This window comes from Nymphalis io, chromosome 16 (genome assembly GCF_905147045.1).
Source record: "Nymphalis io chromosome 16, ilAglIoxx1.1, whole genome shotgun sequence".
In the NCBI taxonomy this organism is placed as follows: domain Eukaryota; kingdom Metazoa; phylum Arthropoda; class Insecta; order Lepidoptera; family Nymphalidae; genus Nymphalis; species Nymphalis io.
Genome location: NC_065903.1, coordinates 7,502,126 through 7,529,577, shown reverse-complemented (window position 1 = coordinate 7,529,577; position 27,452 = coordinate 7,502,126). Strand labels below are relative to the sequence as shown.

Genomic DNA, 27,452 nt, shown 5'->3' with positions numbered 1-27,452 from the left:
AGAGCAACTGGTTTATATTCCTTAGCTTAGTTTGCTTGTAAAATATTCTGATATTAAAATTAAGATTAGGTAAATACTATTGTTTTTATTTTTTTGTAAAATAGGTACGCGGACGAGCAAATGGGTCACCTGATGGTAAGTGGTCACCACCGCCCATAAACATTGGCATTGAAAGAAATGTTAACAATCGCTTACATCGCTAATGCGCCACCAACCTTGGGAACTAAGATGTTGTGTCCCTTGTGCCTGTTATTACACAGGATCGCTCACCCTTCAAATCGGAACACAACAATACCAAGTACTGCTGTTTTGCGGTAAAATATCTGATGACTGGGGGTACCTACCCAGACGAGCTTGTACATAGTCCTACCACCAGCTAAATAAGAAACTAATATGAAATATTTTACTGTATCATTATTTCAAAATAATATTTTAACTTTATATCAGAACAACGGTTTGTCCTCGTCTTCGCCTGCGTTAAAATCGAAAATCCAGTTAAACGTGATAAAAATATATATTAGCAGTTGTATTGATGATGTTAGTGCGATAAACATTTAAAAAATTTAAGTCATTTTTAAATTTAATACTTTCTACTCCATTATTCCTTCTCGAAAAGGATGACTATTAATCAGATGTTTCTAAATCAAACATGTAGGGTGGTCTATATCGACTCCCAAGGGTCGATGAAAACTTACAAGTTATCTAGATAAAAAATAATAATAATTGGGGGTTCATGAAATGTACATAAACGGTGTCGTAAATCTACTTCATTGTTTAAGAAAATAATAAAAACTCGTTCGTTATCCGTACCTTTTCTGTAATTGGCTCTAATGATTTTATAATGAGTGAAAACAAGTAGCGCCCTCACTTGAAAGATTAAGCCAACTAGAAAGAAGATAGATGTCGCCAAGTCGTCGTAGAATAATTAAATTCTGTCTGTCTATAATTATCTTTATTTCGTTACTAGATGTCCATCCTAACATCTTACAGCTAAAATTCATACGATGTTATCCCTCTCATTTTAGTCTATCATTAATTTCTTATACAGTTATTACATGTTTTGTTCGATTCAATTTCATAAGCAATCTAATAGCGGTAACGTCAATAGTCGCTTTAAGTACAACGTTATAATTGTATAAAAAACCAAGCTACATTGTTAAATCATTTATAGAAGTAATAAGGGAACATTACAGTATTTATAAAAACCACCTTTAAAGGTGTATCTCTATAAGAGACCACCAATTTATTGCGACTTTGGAATAAAGATTTGTAAAAATATTCAGCTTCTTATTTTCCAATCCGAAGCTCAACTCTATAATTGACTAGACTAGTAGTGTAGTCCTTTATTTTTAAACCATAATACTCAGTGTGTTAATGATTAAAAGAATAGTATTCTATATTTAAGTATTTGTTATTACATCATAATTAAAGTTAAATTCTGAACGAAACCAGTAAATGACAATGTCAGCTGTAAATGACAAACAGTCTCACTGACAGTTAATTTTCAAAAGTTGTGTTAAAAAGAGCGGTTTCTATGCATAAAAGGTTCAGATTGTATATAAATGCATAACATAAAGAAAACAGTTGCCACAGTTAGAATATAATATGAATTATAAAATGTATTGTTAAATTGTGGACTAGGGATTTTTACATAGTTGCATACTCTAAAATATAGTTATGGCTAAGTGGAAGTTGTGTCGTCAAAAATTCGGAGACGAGGAATTTGAATTTACTGAAGGTGATGAAATTAGGATTGGCAGAGGCTTGGATAACACTATTACACTTTCAAGTATAGTAATATCAAGAAATCACTGCTTAATTAATGTCAAAAGAGATGAAGTTACTATTACTGATCTTAAGGTTAAATATCTTTGATAATGTTTTTTATTTTATTTATTTTTACCATTCAAATAAAATAGCGCGCACCACTTTCTTAAAAATATTGAATATGTTAACAGGAGTAGAGACCTGTTAACATATATAACACTTACTTATACTAAAATCCAAATAATTCCTGAATAAACATGTTCACTAGTCTAAGGCAGAGTAGGTATCAATGATTTTAAAATAGAAAAATTTAATTAATAACGGGGGGTAAGTCCCCTTTTACCCCTCCCTCTTAATTCAATACTATTTTAGTCTAAAATGATAGGAAATAATAGTTCGGAGCCGACTTATCCTCAAAACTTTAATCATGAATATCTCGGTAAAAATGGGTTTTTGCAGGGCAAAGTGGTACAGGACGGTTGTACACCTCCCTCCTGTACCCCTCCACCTCATTTTCCACCCAAAATCGAGATGCTAATTTCTAAAGCCAACCCAATCTTTTTTTTAAGACTGACGAAACTAAAACATTAAATTGTATAATTTTAATACTTCCAGAGTTCTAATGGCATATATGTTGGACTTAAAAAGATACCTCCAAATATTCCATATACATTAATTGAAGATGATTTAATAGGGTTTGGATGGACAATTGGGGCTCCATTGGTAAAAATCATGGATTCAGAAAAATTTGTTTTCAAGTTGATTAAGACTGTAGCTTCTATTATTAGTCGTATTCATTTTCAAAGTAACAGCGAAGAAGACATAGAGTTTGATAGAGTCTCTGATACAAAAGAACATAAGCCTGTCGTAAAAAATGAGTATTCACCAAATAGCAAACCCATTTTACAGTTAAAACGCAAATTAAATGATGATGGTAAATGTCGTAAGAAAGAACCAGATGATAAAAATGAAGACAATGTAATTAACATTATATCTGACAGTGAGAATGAACCAAAAGGACAAGATTGTTTTAGTAAAAAAATTAAACTTGATCCTATAATAGAGGACTTAACTAAAGATGATATAAAAAATGAAAATGAAGACTTGCAGTATGAAGCATTTAATGTTAAACAAGAATACTTGGGGTATGACGATGAACCAATACAAATTGATAGTGATAGTGACAGTGAATCTGAACAGTGGTATTTGAGATTATCACAGAGTTCACCTGGAAAAGCATTTTCAAAAATTGAGCTAAATAGAACAGATAAATTAGATACAAGCATTGAAGATAGTTCTTATAGTCAATTAGATGATATTATATTCAATAACATTGAAAAAGAAAATGAAGAAGAAGACTTTATTGATGATATAATTACAATCCCACCTCAACCTCCTGAAATACAACCTATAACTGAAATAAAAGAAGTAGAAAAAGAGTTACCTTCACCAATTCCTTTAGAAGCAGAAGAAATCCCTGAAATAGATCTAATCGATGGAGTAGCCATTGAAGATCATACTGACCTAGAAGATGCTGTTGTTCCCATTGCTTCTATGCAACAAGGTCCTCATACCACAATAAAAAAGGCTCAAATGATAGAACCTCTGGTTAAACCAAGCAGAAGAAAATCTCATTATCGTTCTACGGAAAGTAAGTTTTTTTACTAATTTTAAAATTTAAATGTCATATTTTGTTTTCACGTTTGAATATAAAACTGATAATACTATTCTTAAAGATAGTTTCTTTGTATATTATTCTTTTCCATTAAGATATAAATGTCCCAAATATATGTATTTTCATAAAATACACTGTAATAAGAGCAAACTAAGTTTTCCTAACTAAAGTATATATCTCATTCTCCAAGTTAGCATTGATAATTTTTACAAGTTTAAACTACTACTGAACTAGATAGTTAAGTAATAACTTTAGACTTTAAAATACTCTAATAGATTAACTCTTGTTGAACTTCCTCATTGCCTTCATTTATTTAATAAAACAAAATTTTATGCTTATGATCGTTTTATAGGTAAAGCAAAGAGCAGATCAAATGATAAGAAACAAACAAAAAAACATTCATCATCTTCATCATCATCTTCGAAAAAAGTCATATCTAACTCGCAAAAAGAAGAACGAAAAAGGAAACTTAAAGAAATTGCTGACAAAGATAAAGAGAGTGAAGATAATAACAAAAAAATAACAAATAATACAAATAAGACAGTGAGTAATGTTAAAGTTACTACTTCTAACCGGGGCGCGTTTTTAACTGATGTTATTAAAGCCACAGTAAAACCCATGAAAAGAAGAAATAGCCAAGAAAAAGAGAAGATTAAGTCACCAGCACATGAATCAGCAATAAATGAACCTTTGAATTCTCAAAAATCTGTAGAAAAACACAAAGGGGATGAAAAATCGATATCAGATCCAAATTTATCAACATCATCCACTAAAAAAACCACAACTAAGAAAATTCAACCTAAAGAAAGTAGGAAGAGTAAATCACAGTCTAGCACTAAAACTTCTCCAAAAAGAAGTGAATCAGAGTACAGGATTCCCATTAGAAGCTTAAAACCTTTAAATGATAGTAAAGAACTGCAATCTGGAAAGCCAGTATCTAAAGTAGAACCTCTTCCTCCAAAGAAGCCAGCAAAACGTGTTCGTTTTTCGGATGCTGAACCTGTGGTACACCTCTTTCAAATTGAACCTGGAAATAAAATGAATAAAACAAATTTGGTAAAAACGAGATTATTAGATATTAGGCAGAAGCCTATATTCTCTTTAGAAAAAATAACTCTAATGAAAATCCTTCGATGGAATCCTCAGTGGTTGAATGAACAAATAAACACTCCAGACCCACCACCGATTTTGGGTCATAATAATCCTCCTATGGCCATATTTCACTCTTTTAACAGCCACAGACAATACATTGGGTATGTTATATTTATAAAAAATATTTTAAAACAATATTTAACAAACCTGTATAATGTAATATTTTAATTTTACAGACTTGTCGGAGATTTACTTCTGATGGAAATTTGGGAATGCATAACACAAGCATATATGAGAATACTAAATCAAAACAATGGACTAACTTTAAGAATTGAGTCATTGCCACCCGTACCTCCCCAAGAAAGATACTTTGATTTATTTAATTTAAGCGTAAACAGTGTGTTTGAGTTTTTACATATGATTATGTTATTTGAATTGATTATTAAACATTTTGTTATGTTGATTAATTGTTAAATTTTCAGTTACGTTGCCGAATTCAGAAATGAAACATTTACCTAGAGTAGGTGAAATCATGATGGTCGAATTTGGACCAGAAAATGCAAAAATTTGCAGATTTTTCTTCGTTCATAATGTTCGATGCCTCCCGTCTCCGAAAAGTAATACATATTACTTATATAGTAATAGTATAGTATATATTTACTTATTATTAATCACATTGTTATATTCAATTGTTACATAATAACTATTTCATTTCAGATAACAAAACTTTCAGCTTATCTCTTTATGCAACATTTACTGATAAAATGATGTACTTGAAACCCGGTGAACTTGTGATAGGGCGAAGTCTAGCGTATATTAATAATGAATTAACGCTATTTGAAGCTATGGAATATTTGGCTGGCTCACCCCTTAGCCAAGCAATTCTAAGACCCCAGACCTGTCATTACCCAACAAATGACATTGCAATGAATATGAACACACAGGTATTTTTTATTAATATTTTCTTTATATTTTTAATCTATACTCATTTAATTGTCTGTTCTGATTTTCAATCAATGCACAGTCACAACTATAGAGTCTAGAAAGATGAAGCTTCGAGCGAAAGCATCCACTAAGAGAAGATTTTAGAAAAGCTCAATTTGAAGGGGAATTAGAGGAATAACTTTGTATAAACGTCTGTTCTTTGAAGCTACAAAAAAGTCTAAAAAAGTCCCAAACAGTATAATATTTTGTATATTTGGTCGGCGTATAGGCGGTAGTATATATTTACATTCGGCGAACTTCCTCCTTCGGTCCCCCGAGATCAGACAGCAGTCTCTTCATGGCACCCACTACCTTCTCTCGTTCGAAGTGCTCTTCGAAGCTCCAGCGACCGTCCAGGATGAGGCCCAGGTATTTCATATACCTGGCCACCTGGACGTTTGAGGCACTAACGCGGATGTGCGTGTTGGACGGTTCCCTGCTCCTTAGCAGTTTATGGAACATACCGCCTCCGTCTTATGGGACGCTATCCTGAGGCCCAACTCGCAAATCTTATCGACAACTTCAGATGCCCGACTCTAACACCAACAATATGTACTTAGATATACCCTTAAATTTATTTTATACGAAATTATGTGTTTGGTATATTATCAATAGCCGAGATGGCCTAGTGGTAAGAACGCATGAATCTTAACCGATGATCGTGGGTTCAAACCCGGGCAAGCACCACTGAATTTTCATGTGCTTAATTTGTGTTTATAATTCATCTCGTGCTTAACGGTGAAGGAAAACATCGTGAGGAAACCTGCATGTGTCTAATTTCATTGAAATTCTGCCACATGTGTATTCTACCAACCCGCATTGGAGCAGCGTGGTGGAATAAGCTCCAAACCTTCTCCTCAAAAGGGAGACGAGGCCTTAGCCCAGCAGTGGGACATTAACAGGCTGTTACTGTTACTGTATATTATCAAAAGTTTGTTAATTATGAAATCCAATTACACGATCTTAGAGAAACGAAGCCGATCTAAATTATAGCATTTCTTACAAATTTCTAAGTGGTGCGTTATTCATTAATACAGAAGTTTTTAGGTTTGATTATATACCATAAAATAGTGAGATATGACAGCAATATTAAAGTTCGAAATTATAAATAACAACGGCCTCCTAATGGAAAGTACTACACAAGTTTACTAATGTATTTTTTGGATAATATAAGTAGGCGGACGGACAAATGAACCTGATAGTAATTGGTCACCACAGCATATTGGCAATCGCCAATGCGACACCAACCTCGGAAACTAAGATGTTAGGTCCCTTGTGCCTAAAGATTCACCAGCTCATTCCCTCTTTTAAACGGAAAACAACAAAACTGAGTATAGCAAGTGGACATTACCCAGGCGGGCTTTCACAAAACCCGACCGGTTGGTTTACTGAAAAAAAATATAATAATGATGACGAGCCGGTTGGCGTGGTTGGTAGAACACTTGCCTTTCACGCCGAAGGTTGTGGGTTCGATTCCCACCCAGGACAGACATTTGTGTGCATGAACATGTCTGTTTGTCCTGAGTCTGGGTGTAATTATCTATATAAGTATGTATTTAAAAAAAAGAAAAGTAGTATATGTAGTATATCAGTGTTGGTTTCCATAGCACAAGCTTTATACAAGCTTAATTTGGGATCAGAGGGCCGTGTGTGAAAAATGTCCCAGGATATTATTATTATTATAGATACATTTTTAAAAGTGACCGCGGCGCTAGAAACATCTACGACGAATGACAAATATTTTCAGCTATATTTGAATACTGTCGTTTTTTTAATGTTTTTGTTGTATTGTTTTTTTTTTTATTATTTAATATTTATTATTCCAGTGGACAATGACTTTAAACCCAAGTCAAAAATTAGCAGTTAGTCGTTCTGTATCTGCAGCACTCGGTGATGAACCCAGCATACAAATGGTACAAGGACCACCAGGAACAGGTTCATTCTTTTTTTTTATAGAATAGGAAGGCGGACGAGCATATGGGCCACCTGATGGTAAGTGGTCACCAACGCCCATAGACATTGGCATTGTAAGAAATGTTAACCATCACCAATGCGCCACCAACCTTGGAAACTAAGATGTTATATCCCTTGTGCCTGTAATTACACTGGCTCACACACCCTTCAAACCGGAATACAACAATACCAAGTACTGCTGTTTTGCTGTAGAATATCTGATGAGTTTATTATACTAAAATTACGATCATTATAGTAATAGTAAATTATATATACACTTTTGCAGTATGAAAAATATGAAATTATTACACAAAAGAAAAATTTATACATTAATTATTATTAAGAAATTTAATTGTGTAAAATTTATTTTGTCAATAGGTAATCAGATTAAAAAAATATAAAATGAGTATCTAACAAGGAAACTATTGTATATCTAAAATAACTAGATAGTAAATAGTTGATAATCTTTTAAGTGTTTTTCGTTGTAGTCGAAGATTAGAATTTTAAAGCTTTGTTTTCTTTGTTTGAATATGCAATAAAGATATTTATTATTATTACTTTTTATAAATGTGACGTCACGCAGCTTAGTACTCGTGCCCCATTGTCACACGATGTTATACTTTGTTAACCTCCCCCGTTATCGTGTGTCGAAATTCATAAATAGTATATTAAATTTTAATTTTTATATAAATTACAGGGAAATCAAGTGTTATATGTGCCATTGTTATGACTTACTTCTACAACGCCATGAGCAAAAGACATCAGGACCGCGGCAAAATATTAATCTGTGCAACGAGTAACGCCGCAGTAGACGAACTAGTAATCAGGTTGCTCAACATCAGGCAAAGTTTACCTAAAGGTATTTTTAACGATTAACTTTTAATATTTACAACTACGTCGTAAGCCTAGTGGCTAACTTAGAATCCTGAGGTTCAAACCCCAATATAGAGTTTTGGGTTTACGATAGTGAACTATTTATTTATTTAGGATCACCAACATGGCATACAGTAATAATAACAAATTAAAAGTTTACAAACTAATAGGTCTATGGGTAAAAGTTGCCACACTTATAGGTAACCACGACATGCAAAAATGACACTAAAGCATGCATATAATGCGCATGTCCTGCGCAGCTGGCTAGTCTCTCTGGAGAATAACGGTCATCGGGTGGGCATCGACGTTTACAAAGCGAAACGTTATTACTAATGATCAATAATAAATTTGCCTGCAGTCTGTCGTCGTCCTTGCATGTAGTAACAGACGGACACTTTGACATAAAATATATTCTTGAAAGAGTAAAAACATAAATTAAAAAAAATGCTCTCATGTCAAACGTACTAATGAACGGGTCTGCGCGGCAGAGGAGCGGTTCCGCATGGTGCGCGTGGGGCGGCTGGAGTCCATGCACGCGCGCGCGCGGGAGGTCAGCTCGCAGCAGCTCGCGGCGCGGGACGCCTCGCGCGCGCGCGACGCCGCCGCGCCGCCCGGCCGCGACGAGGAGGTGCGCGCGTTCACTCACGCCCATTACATTCACAATTCCTGCTACCCTATGTCCCACTTTTCGATATCTTTGAATCATTATTAGCGTATTTATTACTGGACAGCAATTTATTTAAAAAATAGAAATAAATTAATATATATTTTTTGCTTTTAATCTCGTAATACGTTCTCACTACAATAAATAGATGAATTCTGTAACAAATCATACTTTACTATAATAACGTATTCAATGTAATCTAACAAATGTTTAAACGTTTTACGACTAGATTTCACACCTAGAAGCCAAGATAAATATGTGGAAAACGCAAGCCCGCGACGCAAAGGACCCCGTGCGAGTAGCCTACTGCGAGGGAAAAGTGGCAAATCTCGTCGATAGGATAAAATTGGTATGTCACCACTGTTTATCGTCAAATAAAAGGAAGCGTCCTTTCTCTGATTTTCTCGCATTATTTAGTAATTTCAGGTTGGTTATTGGTGACTTTGTCTCCGAAACTTGTTTCATCATATTATTGACACAGCTGCGCGGGGGCGGCGGCGGTGGCGGGAGCGGGAGCGGGGAGGAGCTGCGGCCGGAGCGTCTGCTGCACGCCGAGCGACGCATCATAGACTGCGCTCACATCATCGTCACCACGCTCGCCAGCACGCACAACTACAAGATGAAAGGGTATCGCCGCTATATTACTATTTAAGATGCGTCATTAATACTTGTAATCGAGGGTTTGTTGATTTCTTTACTGCTAGAATAAAATATAATTTAATTGTTATGCCAGTTCTCTTATTTAACATAACGTTCTGGTATGGCTCTTGATAGATAAGTGCCTTCGAGTGTCAAGTGACCAGATTTTGTAACTAGTAGTAGGAACTGGTTTGCCATCAACGTGGTGTGCGGTTCCGTACTTATCAAAATACGGCCAAATGTATTTTTAAATGATTTTCTCTTTTCTTTATGTTTCACTGTTTTCGTCTCTGTTTAGTAATATTTATATCTGTTGTATTTGGGGTTAAGCCGAGATGGCCTAGTGGTAAGAACGCGTGAATCTTAACCCATGATCGTGGGTTCAAACCCGGGCAAGCACCACTGAATTTTCATGTGCTTAATTTGTGTTCATCTCGTGCTTAACGGTGAAGGAAAACATCGTGAGGAAACCTGCATGTGTCTAATTTCATTGAAATTCTGCCACATGTCTATTCTACCAACCCGCATTGGAGCAGCGTGGTGGAATAAGCTACAAACCATCTCCTCAAAAGGGAGAGGAGGCCTTAGCCCAGCAGTGGAACATCAACAGGCTGTTACTGTACTGTACTTAGGGTTATGCTTCTCTAGAGTTGATATAATTTAGCGAAAGAAAGAAAAGAGGATATTCACAAAACAAAATTTATTATTTTTAAAATGATTTGGCAAATGGCAAAATGTAGTTGACGTATCTTACACAAAAATTTACTTTGATCCTTATCGCACCAGGCCAAAAAAAATTATGTTATATTTGGTAGATATATGTATGTGTACGATAACGTACACAGATTATATAAATAAATCTTTATCGATTTCGGTATATTTCAGTTTAAAAGGTCGCATAGCCCTGTGCATAGTGGATGAAGCGGGACAAGCGATCGAACCGGAAACGCTCATCCCGCTAACGCTGGACGTAACGCGACTCACTCTTATCGGAGACCCGCAGCAGTTGCCCGGTTTCATCTGCTCACAGGTAAGAATCTTCTCATTATAATATAACAAGTCACTAATAACTCTATGACTTCAGTCCTAAAAAGTTACCACCGGTCGTATACACGGCTCATTTATAGTAATATAACTGAGCCGTGTATATTTGACGGTAACGTCAAATAAAATTTGTACTGCTGTATTACTGTTTAGAGAATGAGATAGAGTACGTTTTTCCCCTCCGTATGATAACCGTTCCGTGTTCCCGTTCGCCAGCGAGCCAAGCAGCACGGGCTGGGCGAGAGCCTGTTCTCGCGCCTGACGGCGGGCGGGCCGGCGGCGCCCGTGGTGCTGCTGGACCAGCAGTACCGCATGCACCCCGCCATCGCCGACTACCCCAACCGCGCCTTCTACGGCGGCCGCGTGCGCAGCGTGGCGCCGCCCGCCGCGCGCCTGTCGCTGGCGCCCTACGCCATCCTCGCCATCGCCAGCGGGGACAAGGGCCAGGGTCCGTCTGACGCATATCGCACTTATATTATTTGCTTTTGCAAATACACGCTAAGTCTACTAAAGCTGTCTTTATGAACTATGTATATTATCTTAGATTAAAATTTTAGGTCGGACATAGTTACATGGAGTATGTTTATAATATGTTGCATATTTTTTGAGATAGAGATAGATATATATTAGGTCACCGTAGTCGGAACACAAATTGTTTTCACTTATCAATCTTGGCTATATAATTAATAAAAGTTACAAGTGACCTAACAATATTAAGAAATAATATAAAAAATTAGCAATAACGTTAGTTCAATTTACTTATAATTATAACACATGATTATAACTCATGGAATATTTCATCGATATATAATAATGTCCTCCAGACCGATTTACTAATTACGAACTACGCAGGAGAAGGAGAAAGAGATATCCCAACTGCGCAGGACATATTATAGTGCACAAGTATGTGAACAAACACAAGTGCACTCTCTATTCCCTAACTCTCATTATCCTATGGGACGGCAATCCGACATGACCGGCAAGAGTTCAGGCGCAAGACCAACGGCTTTACGTGCTTTCCGAGGCACGGGAGTGTACACACTTTCAGACTCCGGGCTGCTACTGAGAATTTTCTGACAGAAAAACCCAAACCCAATTACATTTTATTCCTAGGTCGGGAATTGAATCCAGGACCGTCGGATCTGCGGCCTTAGCCACTAGACCAACGAGGCAGATATATAATGTGATACTCACTCATCGATATTTGAAAAAAAACATATAAATACGATTCTAATTATATTTAAATAATAGCTTACATCTCATTATTCACAAATTCGTAACGGCTCAATCATAATTTTAAATATACGAAGCCTGGCCGGACAGCTAGATTTGTTATTGAAGTTGAATGAATTGGTTGGTATACTCAAACTGGAAGATTAAAATTGAGCACTTCACAAGTATTAGTAGGATCTGTCACTATAAAATATCACCGATTCGAGTCTCATTAATATACATCCAGCATATGCAACTTTTCAAAGAGTTTTGTCTATACGTAACACAATGAACGCCTCTGCTCTCTTCCACAGTTCAGTCGGGCGCGAATGAGATGGAGGCGTGGGGCGTGGCGCGAGTGGCGGCGGCGCTGGCGGGCGTCGTGCGCGCGCTCAAGCTGTCGCTCGCAGTCATCACCCCCTACAGCGCGCATCGCGACCTGCTGCGCTCTTGCCTGCGCGCGCTGCAGGACCCGTACGTGCCGCCGCCCGCTCCCACGAGACTCAACGGAGCCTAATATCGAATAATGCAAACGACTTATCTCGCGACAGGTCGGAGAGCCCTGTGGAGGTGAACACGGTGGACAGCTTCCAGGGCCAGGAGCGCGACGTGGTGGTGGTGTCGCTGGCGCGCAGCCACGGCGTGGGGTTCCTCACCGACACGGGCCGCATGAACGTGATGCTGACGCGCGCGAGACACGCGCTCCTCGTGTGCCTCAACCCACTCGCCATCGTGGTACACATTACACTCTATACGCAAAGCGACTATTACTATTATTATTGGATATAACAATCCGATGTGCGGTGGCTCAAACTGGAAATATACATCAATTCCACGTCGTTAGTTTATACTCATTTCATTTCAGTGTAAACGTCGTCGTGTGAGTTTTACTGTCGACCCACTTGCCACGTTAATGCATTGAATTGAGATTATTGTCGATACAAACAAGTTATCATAAATCAAATAATAAAGCTACGGCCTGTCATTGAAATTGTTTTTTTTTATGTTACGAATTTATTTATTGTGGTGTTTTTCCTTTTTCAGAAAAATAATCAATGGCAGACGTTAGTTGACGACGCGCGAAACAGAAGAGTTTACAGAACACTTCCAAACAAATTATGCCTGCACGCGTCGGTGCGGTCCATTTCTAGTGCAGAAGTTCTGAGTTATGTTACAAACTCATGAATGAGTGATGTATCTCTGCCAAAAAATGTGATTTCTAATCAATTAAAAGTAGTTTTATGGCATTATCTTTTACATCATGCCATCTTAGCTTTACATTTATTTTTTCTACTTGTCAGTAATTGTAACATAATAATTAATAATTATTTTTCAATAATTCATTTTATGTAAGTTACAATGTAATATTTGATCGCCTCTTCATACTACATTTGTTACAAAAAAATCCATAGGAAGAATTGATATTATAAATTAAATTTGTTAATTTAATTCTATTTGTAATATTTCTATAAAAAAAAAACGAATCAGTCCTGCCTCAGGCACGTGTGTAAAGTTAATCATCTCAAACACATCAGTAATATAAATGAGTACAAACTAATTTTAATAATATTGGCTTATCTTAAAAAGAGTAAAGGTGTCATTCTCTATTCATGTAGCCCATTCCAATCCAAGAAGTAAGGATGAACACACCTTCAATTTACATATTCATTAATAGCTGTTCTTAATTATGTACTACAGTAAGTTCTTGATTAATATTTATAATACAAGACTTCCACTTAACTATTTATGAAAGGGTCTTGGTGGACGTTAAATGAAAACTGAATTGGACTGTATTTTCAAGGCTGGTTTGGTCCCATCAGAGAGAGAGCTGGCCGTTCGCGGTGCCGGCCAGCGATGGGTTATCAGGCGTCGCAACAACTTATATCTACTTCAATTTTACTTCCAAAGTTCCGATAACAATTTCGCCAACATTCAAAACTCAATTTTTTAAATGTCGTATGATGATTCCATATTTAATACATAGATTATTAATTAATTATTTAACGACCAATGATATCACGTCAATTTATTGTGTAACATACATTTGTCTTTACTCCCCTGGTTGGAATAAACTGTATATATTGTTTTGAAAGTGCACGTGAGTACAAGCTGGTCAATGATACACACATAGCTTTTAACGATTGCATTATTTTTAATTGTTAAACATATATATAGTATGGTTTAAGGATTAACTAGTAACCATTGATTGGTGTAGAAACTACAATTTTAGTGTAACGAGACAAAAAGTACATTTACATATAGTAATGTTACACGGATTCCCAAAAAGTTTCTATTACGAATAAGAGTTCATTTTATATTTTTATACTAATTAAATAATTAATGGGTTAGTTTAAAAAAAGTTGGAATTCTTAAGAAATAAATTGTAATACCATTTAATATAAGCTAATATCTATGAAGTATTTTTGTAATGTATATATGTATAACGTTCAATGTTAGATTGTGTCTAACGTTATCCTTTAATAAAATATGATCAAAATATGCTTAAATTTCATTTAACTTTAATTGCTCGAAGGAAGGCTCAAATTTCTAAGTGCCTAAGGCCTTGGATATCGTAAGTCCGGGCCTGCAAGTATAATGTTCTTAAAATATCCTGTTAAAGTTTAATTGGGGCTTGATAGGTAAATTAACATTATTTTACGATGCTACAAAATTCCAATATTTGTAATGAAATCTCTGCAATCAATATTTATTTATTTTTTCAAATGTTAAAATGAATATAATATCAAAGCATGACACCACGTTTCCTACGTGTATCATTGATCCTTAAAAAAATAATGGAGAAACAAATCAGCAGCATAATCGAATGCTGCTTAGATTATGTTAACCTAAGATCTGAGAAAATTATGAGAACGCAGAGCAAGGTCATTTGGGGAATGCGAAGTGATAATGAAATTCAAAAATATCATACCCTTGTACATAACGCCCTTAAAGATGTGCATCTTCCAAGTGAACTTGCCCCGTGTTCAAATACAAAATACTGTAACGACCTATCGCATAAGAAAATAATAGACGACATGTACAGTGATATTGTTGCCCTCTTGTCCAGTGCTGCTGTGAATAGCTATGTAACTCGTAAAACGTCACAGAGTGGAAGGAAATTGATTGGTTGGAATAAGCATGTACGAGACGCACACAGGGAAGCGAGGCTTAATTTTCAAACCTGGCTCCTATATAACAAGCCGAAAGCTGGCAGTATATACGAGTCTATGAATACCAGCCGTAGGATCTTTAAGTCCAAGCTGAAGTGGTGTCAAAATAATCAAGATCAAATCCGAATGGATATTATTGCTATGCATCGTGCTACGAAAAATTTTAAGAAGTTTTGGAATTCGACAAACAAACTAAATATTAAACCTAGTTTTCCTGTGTGTGTCGATGGTTGTTCAGATCCCTCATCCATAGCCAATTTGTTTATGGAGCAATTTCGAACGAGCTCTCCATTAGGTCCATCACAGCGTTCTCTTGACATTAAGAACGATAACTATAAATCTGGTGATTTTATTACATTCACATCGAAACAAATCGTCTCCGTTATCAAAAATATGAAAAGAGGTAAGTCACCGGGATACGACGGTCTAAGTGTCGAGCACTTGAAGAATGCTGGTGTACATTTGCCGCGAGTATTGTCTTTGTTATTTTCGGTATGTTTGATCCACGCACACTTGCCCTCAGATCTGATGAAAACAGTTGTCGTTCCTATACTAAAAAATAAAACAGGTGACGCATCTGATAAAAATAATTACCGCCCTATATCTCTGGCCACAGTCATAGCAAAGGTACACAGGCCACAGTCATAGGTAAGGTGTAAGGTAGGTAGGTAGGATAGCTTAATTAATAACGACCTGGATAAGTACCTTCATATAAATGATACCCAATTCGGTTTTAGACCAGGTCTGTCAACGGAGGCTGCTATAATGTGCCTAAAACATACGGTGCGATATTATACGGATAGGCAGACACCAGTTTATGCCTGCTTTCTCGATCTTTCCAAAGCCTTTGATTTGGTCTGTTATGATAAGCTATGGGGAAAGTTAGAGAGAGCTGGTGTACCTGGTAATATAATTAGTATATTTCGATACTGGTATGCTAATCAGCCTAATTTAGTTCGTTGGGGACAGGCATACTCTAAGGAATATATCCTTGAGTGTGGTGTTAGGCAGGGTGGGTTGTCACCTCCAAAGTTGTTCAATATATATATAAATGACTTAATTGTTGAACTAGGCAACAAATACCTTGGCTGTTATATAGATGGCACCGCCGTGAACAACATCAGTTACGCAGATGATATGGTGTTACTAACGCCATCTGTTAGTGCCCTTAGAAAACTGTTATCTGTATGTGAAACATATGCGCTTGAACACGGTTTAATATATAATGTTAAAAAAAGCCAATACATGATCTTTAAGGTTCCTGGTAAATGTACCGAAAACACACCCCCAATCAACCTGAATGGTAAAAATCTGTGTTCTGTAACAAAATTTAAATACTTAGGTCATTATATAACAGACGACCTCACGGATCATGTAGACATAGAACGCGAGCGAGGAGCGTTGGCGATTAGATGTAATATGTTGGCTAGAAGATTTGCACGCTGTAGTGAACTCGCCAAAATTACGCTATTTAAGGCGTACTGCCAAACTTTCTATTCATGCAGTCTGTGGACATCTTACACTAAAAAATCGCTCAACGCTCTTCGTGTTCAATATAATAATGGGTTTAGGATACTGTTGGGTCTGCCTCGATTCTGTAGTGCTTCAGAAATGTTTGCACAAGCACGCACAGATGATTTCTATGCGATCATAAGAAAAAGATCTGCATCTCTGATACGTAGAATCAGAGACAGTACCAACACTATCCTAATGATGATTGCAAATGACGTTAATGGCTATATGATGAGGCGGATGATCCAGAAGTCATTGTAATCATCTGGTTTATGCGCCTCGTACATAAACAATTATTTTTACTTAATTTCTAGTCGTATATATATATAAAATTGTATTTGTTATGTGTTCCTGATATGATATGAACCTTCGCGTGAGCTAGTTGTGTGCATTTTATTATTTAAAATAATCGTCATCGGGCCTATTGTGTATTTGTTTACTTCGTATTAGCAACGACCGCTACGAGCCTTAGCGCCGAACCGGTTTTGCGATAAGCGAAGTCCGTTCAACAATAATGCGATTTGTTTACATTAACTATGGACGACACTAATGAAGTATTAAACAATAATGATGACTGTGACAAATTAAGTTTATCGGATAGAAGTATGAATGAAGAAAATATGGAGAATACAAACATCGCGGAACAAGAACATTTATTAAAGAGACGGGAAGAATGCGAGCCAATAAGAGCGAGTAAGCGCGACAGGGAAGAGAGTAGGAAAAACGAAGATGAAGGATGTGAGTGGGGATGAGTGGATAACAGTTAGTAAAAGAAAAGAAAAAAAATGAAGGATGAGAAGATGGAAATATATATCTCGTGTAACGATTAATTACCTAAACAATTCGAATTAGCGCGTACACTCAAAATTCTTAAAATCACAGAAATTAATAAAATAAAATACTTATCTCCATACAAGATTAAAGTAAAATGTAAAACTGGGATATGCATTTTAAAATTAATCTACTCAAATCAAATCAACAGTCAATCATTGTCCACTGCTGAATATAGGCCTCTCCCAAGGTGCGCCAAAGCTCCCTGTCCTCCGCCTTCCGCATCCAGTTGGTGCCCGCCACCTTTTTAAGGTCATCGGTCCACCTGGCTGGAGGGCGCCCTACGCTGCGCTTGCCGATTCGCGGTCTCCACTCTAGGACTCGTCTGCTCGGTCCTACGACATACGTGACCAGCCCCCTGCCACTTCAGCCTGCTAATTTTGCAAGCTGTCGGTGACTCCGGTTCTTTTCCGGATAATCTCATTTCTGATCTTATCCTTCAAAGATACTCCGAGCATAGCTCGCTCCATAGCACGCTGAGCGACTTTGAATTTGTTGACTAGTCCCGCAGTTAGTGTCCACGTTTCGGCACCGTATGTCATGGCAGGTAAGACGCATTGGTTGAAGATTTTCGTCTTCAAACATTGCGGTATAGACGACTTGAGGACTTGTAGGTATATTCACTAACAACTTCGAGAGGTTTCCCCTCGACGTATATCGGTCCCGGCACGACATGCCTATTGAACATGACCTTGGTCTTGTCCAAGTTCATACCGAGACCGACACACCGGGAAGACTCGCCTAGGCTACGCAGCATTTCGGTGAGTTGTTCCAGCGATTCTGCTATGATGACGATATCGTCGGCAAATCGAAGGTGTGAGATGTACTCGCAGTTTACATTGACTTCTTACCCAGTCCAATCCAGCGTCTTGAAAACGTCTTCCAACGCGTTGGTGAACAGTTTCGGGGATATTACATCCCCCTGTCTGCGCAGTTGGATCGCCTTCGTCTTACAGTCCTGGATGTGGACAGTCATTGTAGCGGCGTTGTACAGACATCTCAGTACCTCGATATATCTCCAGTCGATATGACATCTCTGCAATGAGTCGAGCACTGCCCAGGTTTCGATGGAGTCGAAGGCTTTCTCGTAGTCCACAAATGCCATACACAGCGGCTGATTGTACTCTTCGGTCTTCTGCACAACCTGCCGAACAGTATGGATGTGGTCAACGGTGCTGTAGCCTGATCGAAAGCCGGCTTGCTGTGGGGGCTGGAACGCGTCAACTCGTCTGGCGAGACGGTTGGTGACGACTCTTGAAAACAGCTTATACACGTGACTTAAGAGGGAGATTGGTCTGTAGTTTTTCAAGAGGGTTTTATCACCTTTCTTGAAAAACAGTACCACCTCACTCCCGCTCCACGTTTCCTGGGTCTTGCCATGTTGGATAACGGAATTAAAGAGGCTTGCTAGCTCTTTCAGGACCGGAGTCCCGCCTGCCTTAAGCAACTCTGTTGTGATTCCGTCATCTCCCGGAGCTTTGTTGTTTTTAAGCTGTTCTAGAGCCGCCCTAATCGCCCTTCTCGCCTTGGTCAACGACGGGAGCTCCTCGGAGTAATGGCGCGTAAGAGGGGCGCGCAGGAACTAATAGAAAAAGGATGGAAGTTCCAGAAAACATTCGAAGTAAACTTTTCTTATGGGGTTATTAAAAATGTAGACGGTGACTTATCGGAGCAGGAGATTATAAGCAACATTGTTTGTCCCGATCCTGCAATTCTGTCATCTGTACGTCGACTTTCACGTCTTAACGAAGATGGAAAATGGGTTTCGAGTGAAACAGTGCGCTTGTGCTTTAAAAACTCTTATTTGCCACCTTTTGTGTCAGTATATGCCTGAAGAATTAAAGTAGAACCGTTTGTATTTCCGGTTTCACAATGTTCTAAGTGCTGGAAATTTGGATATATCTTTGGATATATGGAATACATCAAAAAGATGTCCTACTGATAAAGTAATATGCCTTGAATGTTGTGAGAATCACGAAAATTGCACTACGACTTGCTTTAAATGTGTGAAGTGTGGGGGTGATCATATGGCGTTAAACAAAACTTGTCCTATTTTTATAAAAGAAAAAAAATCCGTCATATTATGTCTAATTTTAATGTTACCTATAGAAAAGCTCGTACTATGTACGTTGCGGACCCAGCACCACAAGAAAAAACAAATGACTGATGATAATACTGATAATAATGTTTTCAATAAACCAAGTGAATTCTTTAAAAGAGATATCCTCGAAGCAGAACAACCAATGAATTTAAATTCCTGGCCTTCCTTTGAAGAATCTTCTGACGTGCCTTCTTATTCGAGCGTGTTAAAAAAAAATAAAGCAACACATCCAACAATTAGATCAGCTTCACTTAAGAACAATAAGGTTAAAATGTCAGCTAGAGAAAATAATGAAGATTATTTGTCGGATCCGAACATTGATACTTCTGAGGTCTGAGGGTAGAAAGGAGAAGAAACTTAAAAGGCAACTAGAAAGGTCACTTTCATGAAGCTTTTAATGAGTTTAAAAGAAATAATATTTTTGAATCAAAGATCCTTGATCCTTAAAGTCAAAGGTTCAGAATATTATGAAATGTTGTGTTGAATGGGTGATGTTGATTTTAGTAGAAAATATTGTTGAATGGCCAGTTCTAACGACGATTTTAAAATTCTTAAATTTAAATATATATAATGAGTAAAAACTCAAAAATTAATTTAAACATTGTTCAATGTAATGCACAAAGTCTGAGGCCAAAGTTGTTAACGTTCGATAATTTATTAATACAAGAGAAAGTCCACATTGCTTCTATTAGTGAAACTTGGTTAGAACCCGATATTTATTTAAAGGTTAAAGATTATACAATATTCCGTTGTGACCGAGACGATTCCTTTGGCGGAGTTGCAGTTCTAATTCATAAATCAGTGAAAGGTAAAAAGATAAGGGTCGAACTCAACAATACGAACACACAAATTGTAGATATTGAAATATACAAATTCGGAGTAATAAAAAATCTAAGATCGGTATATTGCCCTCCGTCAGTCACTACACGAGTTCAAGATTGGAAACAAATATTTGGTTTATTTCGTAAAAACACACTTTTTGTTGGTGATTTTAACGCCCCCCACACAAATTGGTCTAGGAAAACTGATACAAGGGGGTCTCAACTGTTTGATGCATTAACTAATACGCAATTTGTTTCATTAAACGAGTGTACACCGACACGTATTAAATTAGTTGAAGGCGTGGTTTACCAGTATTCTCCGGACATTGTATTTGCATCTGCGGATATTGCGCCTAAATTTGAATATAAAGTCTTAAAAGAGACTTTAGGAAGTGATCATTGTATCATTAAATTGTATAAGTAGTTATATCGAAGCTATCCAAATCCCCATAATGAAATGAAATTACAAGAAAGCTGACTGGGATTCATATACAAAACTGACTTAGACTAGACTCTATATAGACTTATAATTAGACTCTAATTTTTGTTTACCCGACGATCTTCAGAGGGCATACGACATATTTACTGACTATTTCAGCAGATTTATACATTCCATATATTAAAATAAATCAGAATAATTCCTCAAAGTTCACTCCTAGGCCCTTTTGGAATATTATAATTATGTCAAGTTGTCGCTGAACGCCGTTTGGCTCTTTCAATTTTTAGACGAAATCCCACACCTTTAAACTTTAATAATTTAAAAGAAAGACTAGGTCTTGCACAAACTCTCTTTCGAAATTCTAAAGATATAAGTTGGCATGATTTTTGTTCATCTTTATCACATTCGACATTGATAAGCGATACACATCGCAAAATGCCTTGGATAAAAGGTATTAAGTCTCCATCCACATATATTGATAAAGATACTGCTCATAAATTATTACGCAGCCTATGCCCTGATTTCGTTAAATGGAATAAACCCATATTTAAGTCTAATAACTCACATTTAGATTCCGACATAACACTATCTGAGTTAATGTTTAGTATGCGGTGAAAGAATTCGACTCCAGGCCATGATAGTATTTCCTACATTATGTTACAAAACTTACCAATTAATGGTAAGGTAATTTTACTGGATCTTTTAAACAAATTATACCAGTCAGGTTCTGTCCCCTTTCAGTGGAAAGAAGTAAAAGTAGCCAATTCTAAACCTGGTAGGGATCCTAACAGCTTATCATCGCTTAGACCCATATCAGTGATGTCTTGTATCTGTAAAATATTTCACATAATTTTGGGTAATAGATTAGAATGGTTTTGTGAGAAAATCATTTCTTTTCAAATAACACTACTGGTTTTAGAAAAGCACACGCCACGTACAACAACTTGGGAAATTTAGTGAACAACATTTTAATTGGATTTTCTAAAAAACGGTGTACTCTTGCGTGTTTTGTTGACATTGACAATGCCTATAACAATTTAGATATCACAACATTGCTTTGCATAATGGATCGGATGGGGGTGGGCTTTAAGTTATGTTCGTACCTATGGAATGTTTTAAAGAACAGAAAATTACTAATGCAAATGGGCGATATATGTATTTCTAGATATACGAGTTGTGGCTTAGCTCAAGGAGATCCACTGTCACCTCTTATATTTAGCAACAGCCAATATTTGTAAAACTATTGTAGAAGTTAGTATTAGTCAGTATGCCGATGACTTTGTACAGTATACAACTGATGACGACGTATCTATTGCTAAGCTTAAATAACAAAATTCTATAAACAAATTTAATTATATGGTGGCTCTATTGGGGCTTAAGGTTTCTACAGCTAAATCTAAAATTTGTATATTAAAAGATATCATAAAAACGAATTGATTGAAATAAAACTAAACAATATCCTTTTGCAAGTAGTTAACAATATACAATATCTAGTATGGTTAGACAAGACTCTCAAATGGACTAGACACATGAAAGAAGTTAATGAAAAAACAATAACACATACTAACATGTTTAAAATCTTAGTTGGACCAGGTTTGGGAGTTCAATCCCTCAATTGAGACGTTTATATATTTCACTCATACGAAGTCGATTGGATTATGCACGCCTTTTGTACGATAATTGTAGTAACACTCAATTAAAAAACTTAGATAAAACTCAAAACTTGTGTTTGCGTCTGATTGGTGGCTTTATAAAATCAACTCCTATCCACGTAACGCAAAGCGAACTTAATTTACCACCCTTATTTGTTCGAAGACGTTATTTAGCTGAAAAGTTTTGGTTAAAATGTAAATCATTTAAAAACAACAAAACTATAAATCTCTTAACTGAATTACTTGCATTATGTCAGAATAATAATTATTGGCGAAATAAAAAACTACCCCTTCTTGTACATGTTCACGGTCACCTCGAGGATGTTCCAATTTATAGAAGTAAAGTATTAGAAACATTTTCTTTTGAAACATGGGTAAGCAATATGGATTTATCTCAGCACGTTAAAGTTAGCATAGATGGTGTGGATAGAGCTAAACGAAATTGTCATCAGTCAGATCTACTAGAAAAGTGAAAATTTTTGTGTAGAAATTATTCGGCCTTTTATAAAATTTATACAGATGGATCTAAAGATTTGCATGGGGCAGGTGCGGCATATTTTGATTATCAGACAAAAAATAGCATCCAATTAAAAATTAACTGTAAGGTTATGTCTATTACTGCACTTAGAACTGATAGCCACTTTGGAGTCCTTATCTTATATTAATTCTGTTAACTTAAATAATTTCGTAATTTTGTCCGATTCTAAAAGCGCCTTACAGCATTTGACTCGATGCACCTCGACTTATCGAGGTACACCGATAGCCTTTGCTGTAATGAATTCTATTATTAAATTGAAAAATAATAGTAAGAAAATAATCTTGCAATGGATACCTGCTCATATTGGTCTACCTGGAAATGAAATTGTTGACGCATTAGCCAAACAAGCACAATTGAAGGAATTTTAGCTGATTATAACTCTCTTTTTACAGACATTCTATTTGAAACTAAACTTCGATGCAAACATCTATGGAAAGAGTTTTTTGACGAGCGTTCTCTGACTAAAAGCATCTGGTATAAAACAATCCAACCAGAACCTTTAGGGTATACTTGGATAGATGGATCCAAAATGAGCAAGTGTGATATTATAACAGCCTTTCGACTTCGGTCGGAACACATCCCGTTAAATAAGTTTGCATATATGATGGGTAAGACAACATCACCAAATTGCGATGTATGCGGTATAGTTGAAGATGCTGTACATGTAATCATGGAGTGTGTTCGGAACGAAGCCGAAAGGTTAGAATTTTTGCATAAGTTTAATTTTACGTATGAAGTAGGTTTTTATAATAGTGTACTTTCAGCTCCGACTTCGGACGAATATGAAGCATTACTTAAAATAGTAACTAAATGTATTAAATTTAGATAACAAAATCATATTCATAGGCATATAATAATAGTTATTATAATTATTTTTTAAATTGTATAACACTAACAGCCTCTTAATGTCCCACTGCTGGGCTAAGGCCTCCTCTCCCTTTTTTTGAGGAGAAGGTTTGGAGCTTATTCCACCACGCTGCGCCAATGCGGGTTGGTGGAATACACATGTGGCAGAATCTCAGTGAAATTAGACACATGCAGGTTTCCTCACGATGTTTTCCTTCACCGTCAATCACGAGATGAATTATAAACACAAATTAAGCACATGAAAATTCAGTGGTTAAGATTCACGCGTTCTAAACACTAGACCATCTCGGCTAAATTGAAAATTGTTTAAATTGTATAGCAAAAGAAAAATGTGTAGAACTATGAGGGTGACATTTTCTTGTTAGAAAAAAACCCTCTTTAAAATTAAAAACAGAATAAAAAAAATCACTATCAAGAGATACACGATTACTGTCGCTTTTTTCACATTCGACTTGTAAATAATATAATTAGGAACATGATATATAATATAGCACACCTTTATTAGTACGACAGAGAAAACAATATATCGTCTTCCCACATGTTGGAATCGACCTGTGTCTGCTGCTTCAAACATACAGGGTGTCTGGTTGAATACTATCGATACTTAAGGACGTGATTTTTGACGATCATATATGATTAAAAAAAATATTAATAATCTTCTAAGTAAAGTTAACCAAGAGTTATGTAATTAATTACGCGTCGTGTGGACATCCTAGCTGCGCTGTCGACACAAAACAGGTAGGTAGGTACGTTTAGTTATCGCGCGGTAGTATACCTACATCCAAACGCCGCCACGTGTTAACAGGGTAGCAGGCTACCTTTGATAAACAAGCATGATCCGATCCCCCTTCATACTTTAATCCTGGCTTAGGACAGGCAAAAATACCAAGATATTTCACTCGTTTAAGCAACAAATTTGTTGACTAGGTAAATGATGTGAACTTGGGACAAAAATTAATATGAACTGTTTACCTATCTTGGTATTTCCAGCGTATTTAAAAATGGAACCATACTTATTTACAACGATTGTCAATCATGAAACTAACAATTTACCTACATAACTACACTAACTTTATTCGTGGCTCGTTCACCGCGTCGCATGCGGCGACGGCGCCGGGCCGGCGCCGCCGGCTTGTGTCCACACTTCATTTATTTAAATTTAATTTTTTGTAAATTTGGTCAAAAATTAAGTACCTATTTTTTACATAATTCGAATGAGAATCATGTACCGAGTATCCTCCTAAAATATTGATAGTATTCAACCAGTCACCTGTATATTTATAATAATAATGTAAACAACATACATAAATTTCAACTTTGCTGAAATAACGTAAATTATTATAAATTTTTTGAAATTTTATAAAACAAACCAGGAACCGGAAAAATTGTCTGCCATTTAATTTTATAATTAAAAAATGTACACTTTAACAGAAGTCAAAAAACATATTAAAACGAGATGACTAAAGTTTTAATATGTTTTTTGACTTCTGGACACGCCCAAAAGAACCATCGATGGGAATAGTGAATCCATTTTACCTTCGGCAGGTGAAATAGTATACCTAGCATAAGTATGGAGTTTGCTAATATATAAGTCACCGGCCCTTAGGCTAAAACTGTATTGTTCAATTTAAATGAGATCCAGTGATGACTGTTTCATACGTATATCCATCTCTTCAGCATCGGAACTATCACAAACATCCCCAGTCCGGCCGCAACTTTTTCTTTATTTTAAAATATCTGCCATATCACTAATTAGTATTCCTCATTGAAATATGACAGAAACAGTGTTATCTTGGGGATGTTGCAATGCACGTATAGGCGATGATGAATACGTTCAATGCTTAAAATGTAACGTCTCATATCATTGTGGTTGTTTGGGTATTGAATTTAATACAAGAACTCGTCATAATTGGAATTGTCCGAAATGTTGCGGAACAAAACCAAAAGGCGTTAGAAGTGATGAGACACCAGTACGGTCAAGTAATCATCGCAGTAATGCCCCTATAAATGAAACCAATGTCACAAAAAGATCACACAAAAGACAGGCACTTAGTTCTCCAACGTCACCAAACGAAACAGCATCAATCACTCAAGAGCAGGTTCGCATTATTATTAGTGAAGTAATTGAAAAAGAAATATCTTCTCTAATTGATAACATTAAAAAAACCATCACCTCCTCCATCAGTACTCATTTAAAAAACTTAGAAAATAAGATTGAAGATCTACAACAATCAGTATCATTTATGAGTAATCAATATGATGATATGAAGAAACAATTAGACTCATACTCCGAAATAACTCTAATACTGCAACATGAGAACCAGTCACTACAGTCCGCTGTCTTGGATCTTTCTTACAAAGTTAATCAAATGGAACAAAGAGCGCGAGCAAATAACATTGAAATTCAGTGTGTGCCCGAGTCAAAAAATGAGAACTTAATAAGTATCGTAAAACAATTATCCAATACTGTTGGCTTTAATATTGAAGATTGCAACATACAAAAATGTACGCGAACTGCAAAAATGAATCGTAATTCAACGCGACCGCGATCTATTATCTTACAACTAAATTCGCCATCTGTTCGTGATCAACTATTGGCAGCAGTTATAAAATTTAACAAGAAATATCCAACTGAAAAATTAAATAGTTCTCATCTAGGTATTGGAGGAAATACTGTGCCAGTATATGTATACGAACATTTATCTGCAGCCAATAAATTACTACATGCAGCTACGAGGCGCAAGGCAAAGGAGTTGAAGTACAGACACGTATGGGTACGAAATGGGCGTATATTTGTGAGAAAAACCGATAATTCTGATTACAAAATTATATATAACATGGACTGTCTTGATAAGTTAAATTAGTCATACTACTTTTTGCATGTTAACTTGATTTCAGTTGTGTAAAATTCAATCGATTAAATATTTATTATCAAAATGTTCAAGGTTTACGAACAAAAACTAATGATCTATATAGAAATATTTGTTGTTGTACGTATGATTTAATAATACTCACAGAAACCTGGTTATGTGACAGCATTCTTAATTGTGAAATGTTTGGCTCCAATTATAATGTTTATAGAAGGGATAGAGACATGTATAACTCTAAAAAAAAACATGGGGGAGGAGTGCTGGTTGCCGTGTCCAATAGACTTATTTCTTGAAGAATGGTTCACTGGGATAGTTCTTGTGAGGATTTGTGGATCGTTCTAGAAACAAAACCATCTATAAAAATTGCTATTTGCGCAACCTACATTCCTCCACCAGTTAATAAAAAAGTCTTGGAAACATTTATGGACAATTTTAATCGTGTTTCAGAACAAACGAAATATAACACACTAATAATTGGCGATTTTAACTTAAGTTGCATTGATTGGAACTTGGCTGATGGTCCCCATGATAGTTACCATACAACTACTTTAGCTCAATCTTTAATAGACTTTTCCCATACTAATTGTCTTCGTCAAATGAATCGCATTAAGAATGTAAAAAATAAAGTACTCGATCTAGTGTTTTTTAATGGTGAATCGTTAACGGTTACAGTAGATAATGCCCCTAAAGAATTAACTCGCATTGATCCACTACACCCACCCCTTAATATTGATATTGTCGTAACACA

The 27,452-nt window shown here is 36.3% G+C and overlaps 2 protein-coding genes across 2 annotated transcripts in view; both read left to right on the top strand.

The window, feature by feature from the left end:
• The window catches only part of LOC126774179 (probable ATP-dependent RNA helicase DDX20), a 111,567-nt gene that overhangs the window by 38,569 nt on the left and 45,546 nt on the right, over positions 1-27,452 (top strand). The gene's annotated exons all lie outside the window — the stretch shown is intronic.
• LOC126774158 (uncharacterized) lies at positions 1,532-14,233 on the top strand. Its single transcript, XM_050495521.1, has 16 exons — positions 1,532-1,860; positions 2,383-3,418; positions 3,795-4,695; positions 4,771-4,931; positions 5,017-5,151; positions 5,252-5,478; positions 7,345-7,453; positions 8,169-8,330; positions 8,833-8,972; positions 9,238-9,357; positions 9,490-9,635; positions 10,533-10,677; positions 10,908-11,139; positions 12,218-12,377; positions 12,455-12,638; positions 12,948-14,233. Exons 1-16 carry the CDS (start codon positions 1,678-1,680, stop codon positions 13,086-13,088), a joined length of 4,182 nt encoding a protein of 1,393 aa, XP_050351478.1. The 5' UTR covers positions 1,532-1,677; the 3' UTR covers positions 13,089-14,233.

Bases quoted from the DNA above. Each gene is read 5' to 3' on its own strand.
- LOC126774158 (XM_050495521.1), top strand. From the start codon at position 1,678: ATGGCTAAGTGGAAGTTGTGTCGTCAAAAATTCGGAGACGAGGAATTT. The intron at 5,479-7,344 runs GTATTTTTTATT...TTATTATTCCAG, and splicing joins CAATGAATATGAACACACAG to TGGACAATGACTTTAAACCC. The intron at 7,454-8,168 runs GTTCATTCTTTT...TATAAATTACAG, and splicing joins ACAAGGACCACCAGGAACAG to GGAAATCAAGTGTTATATGT.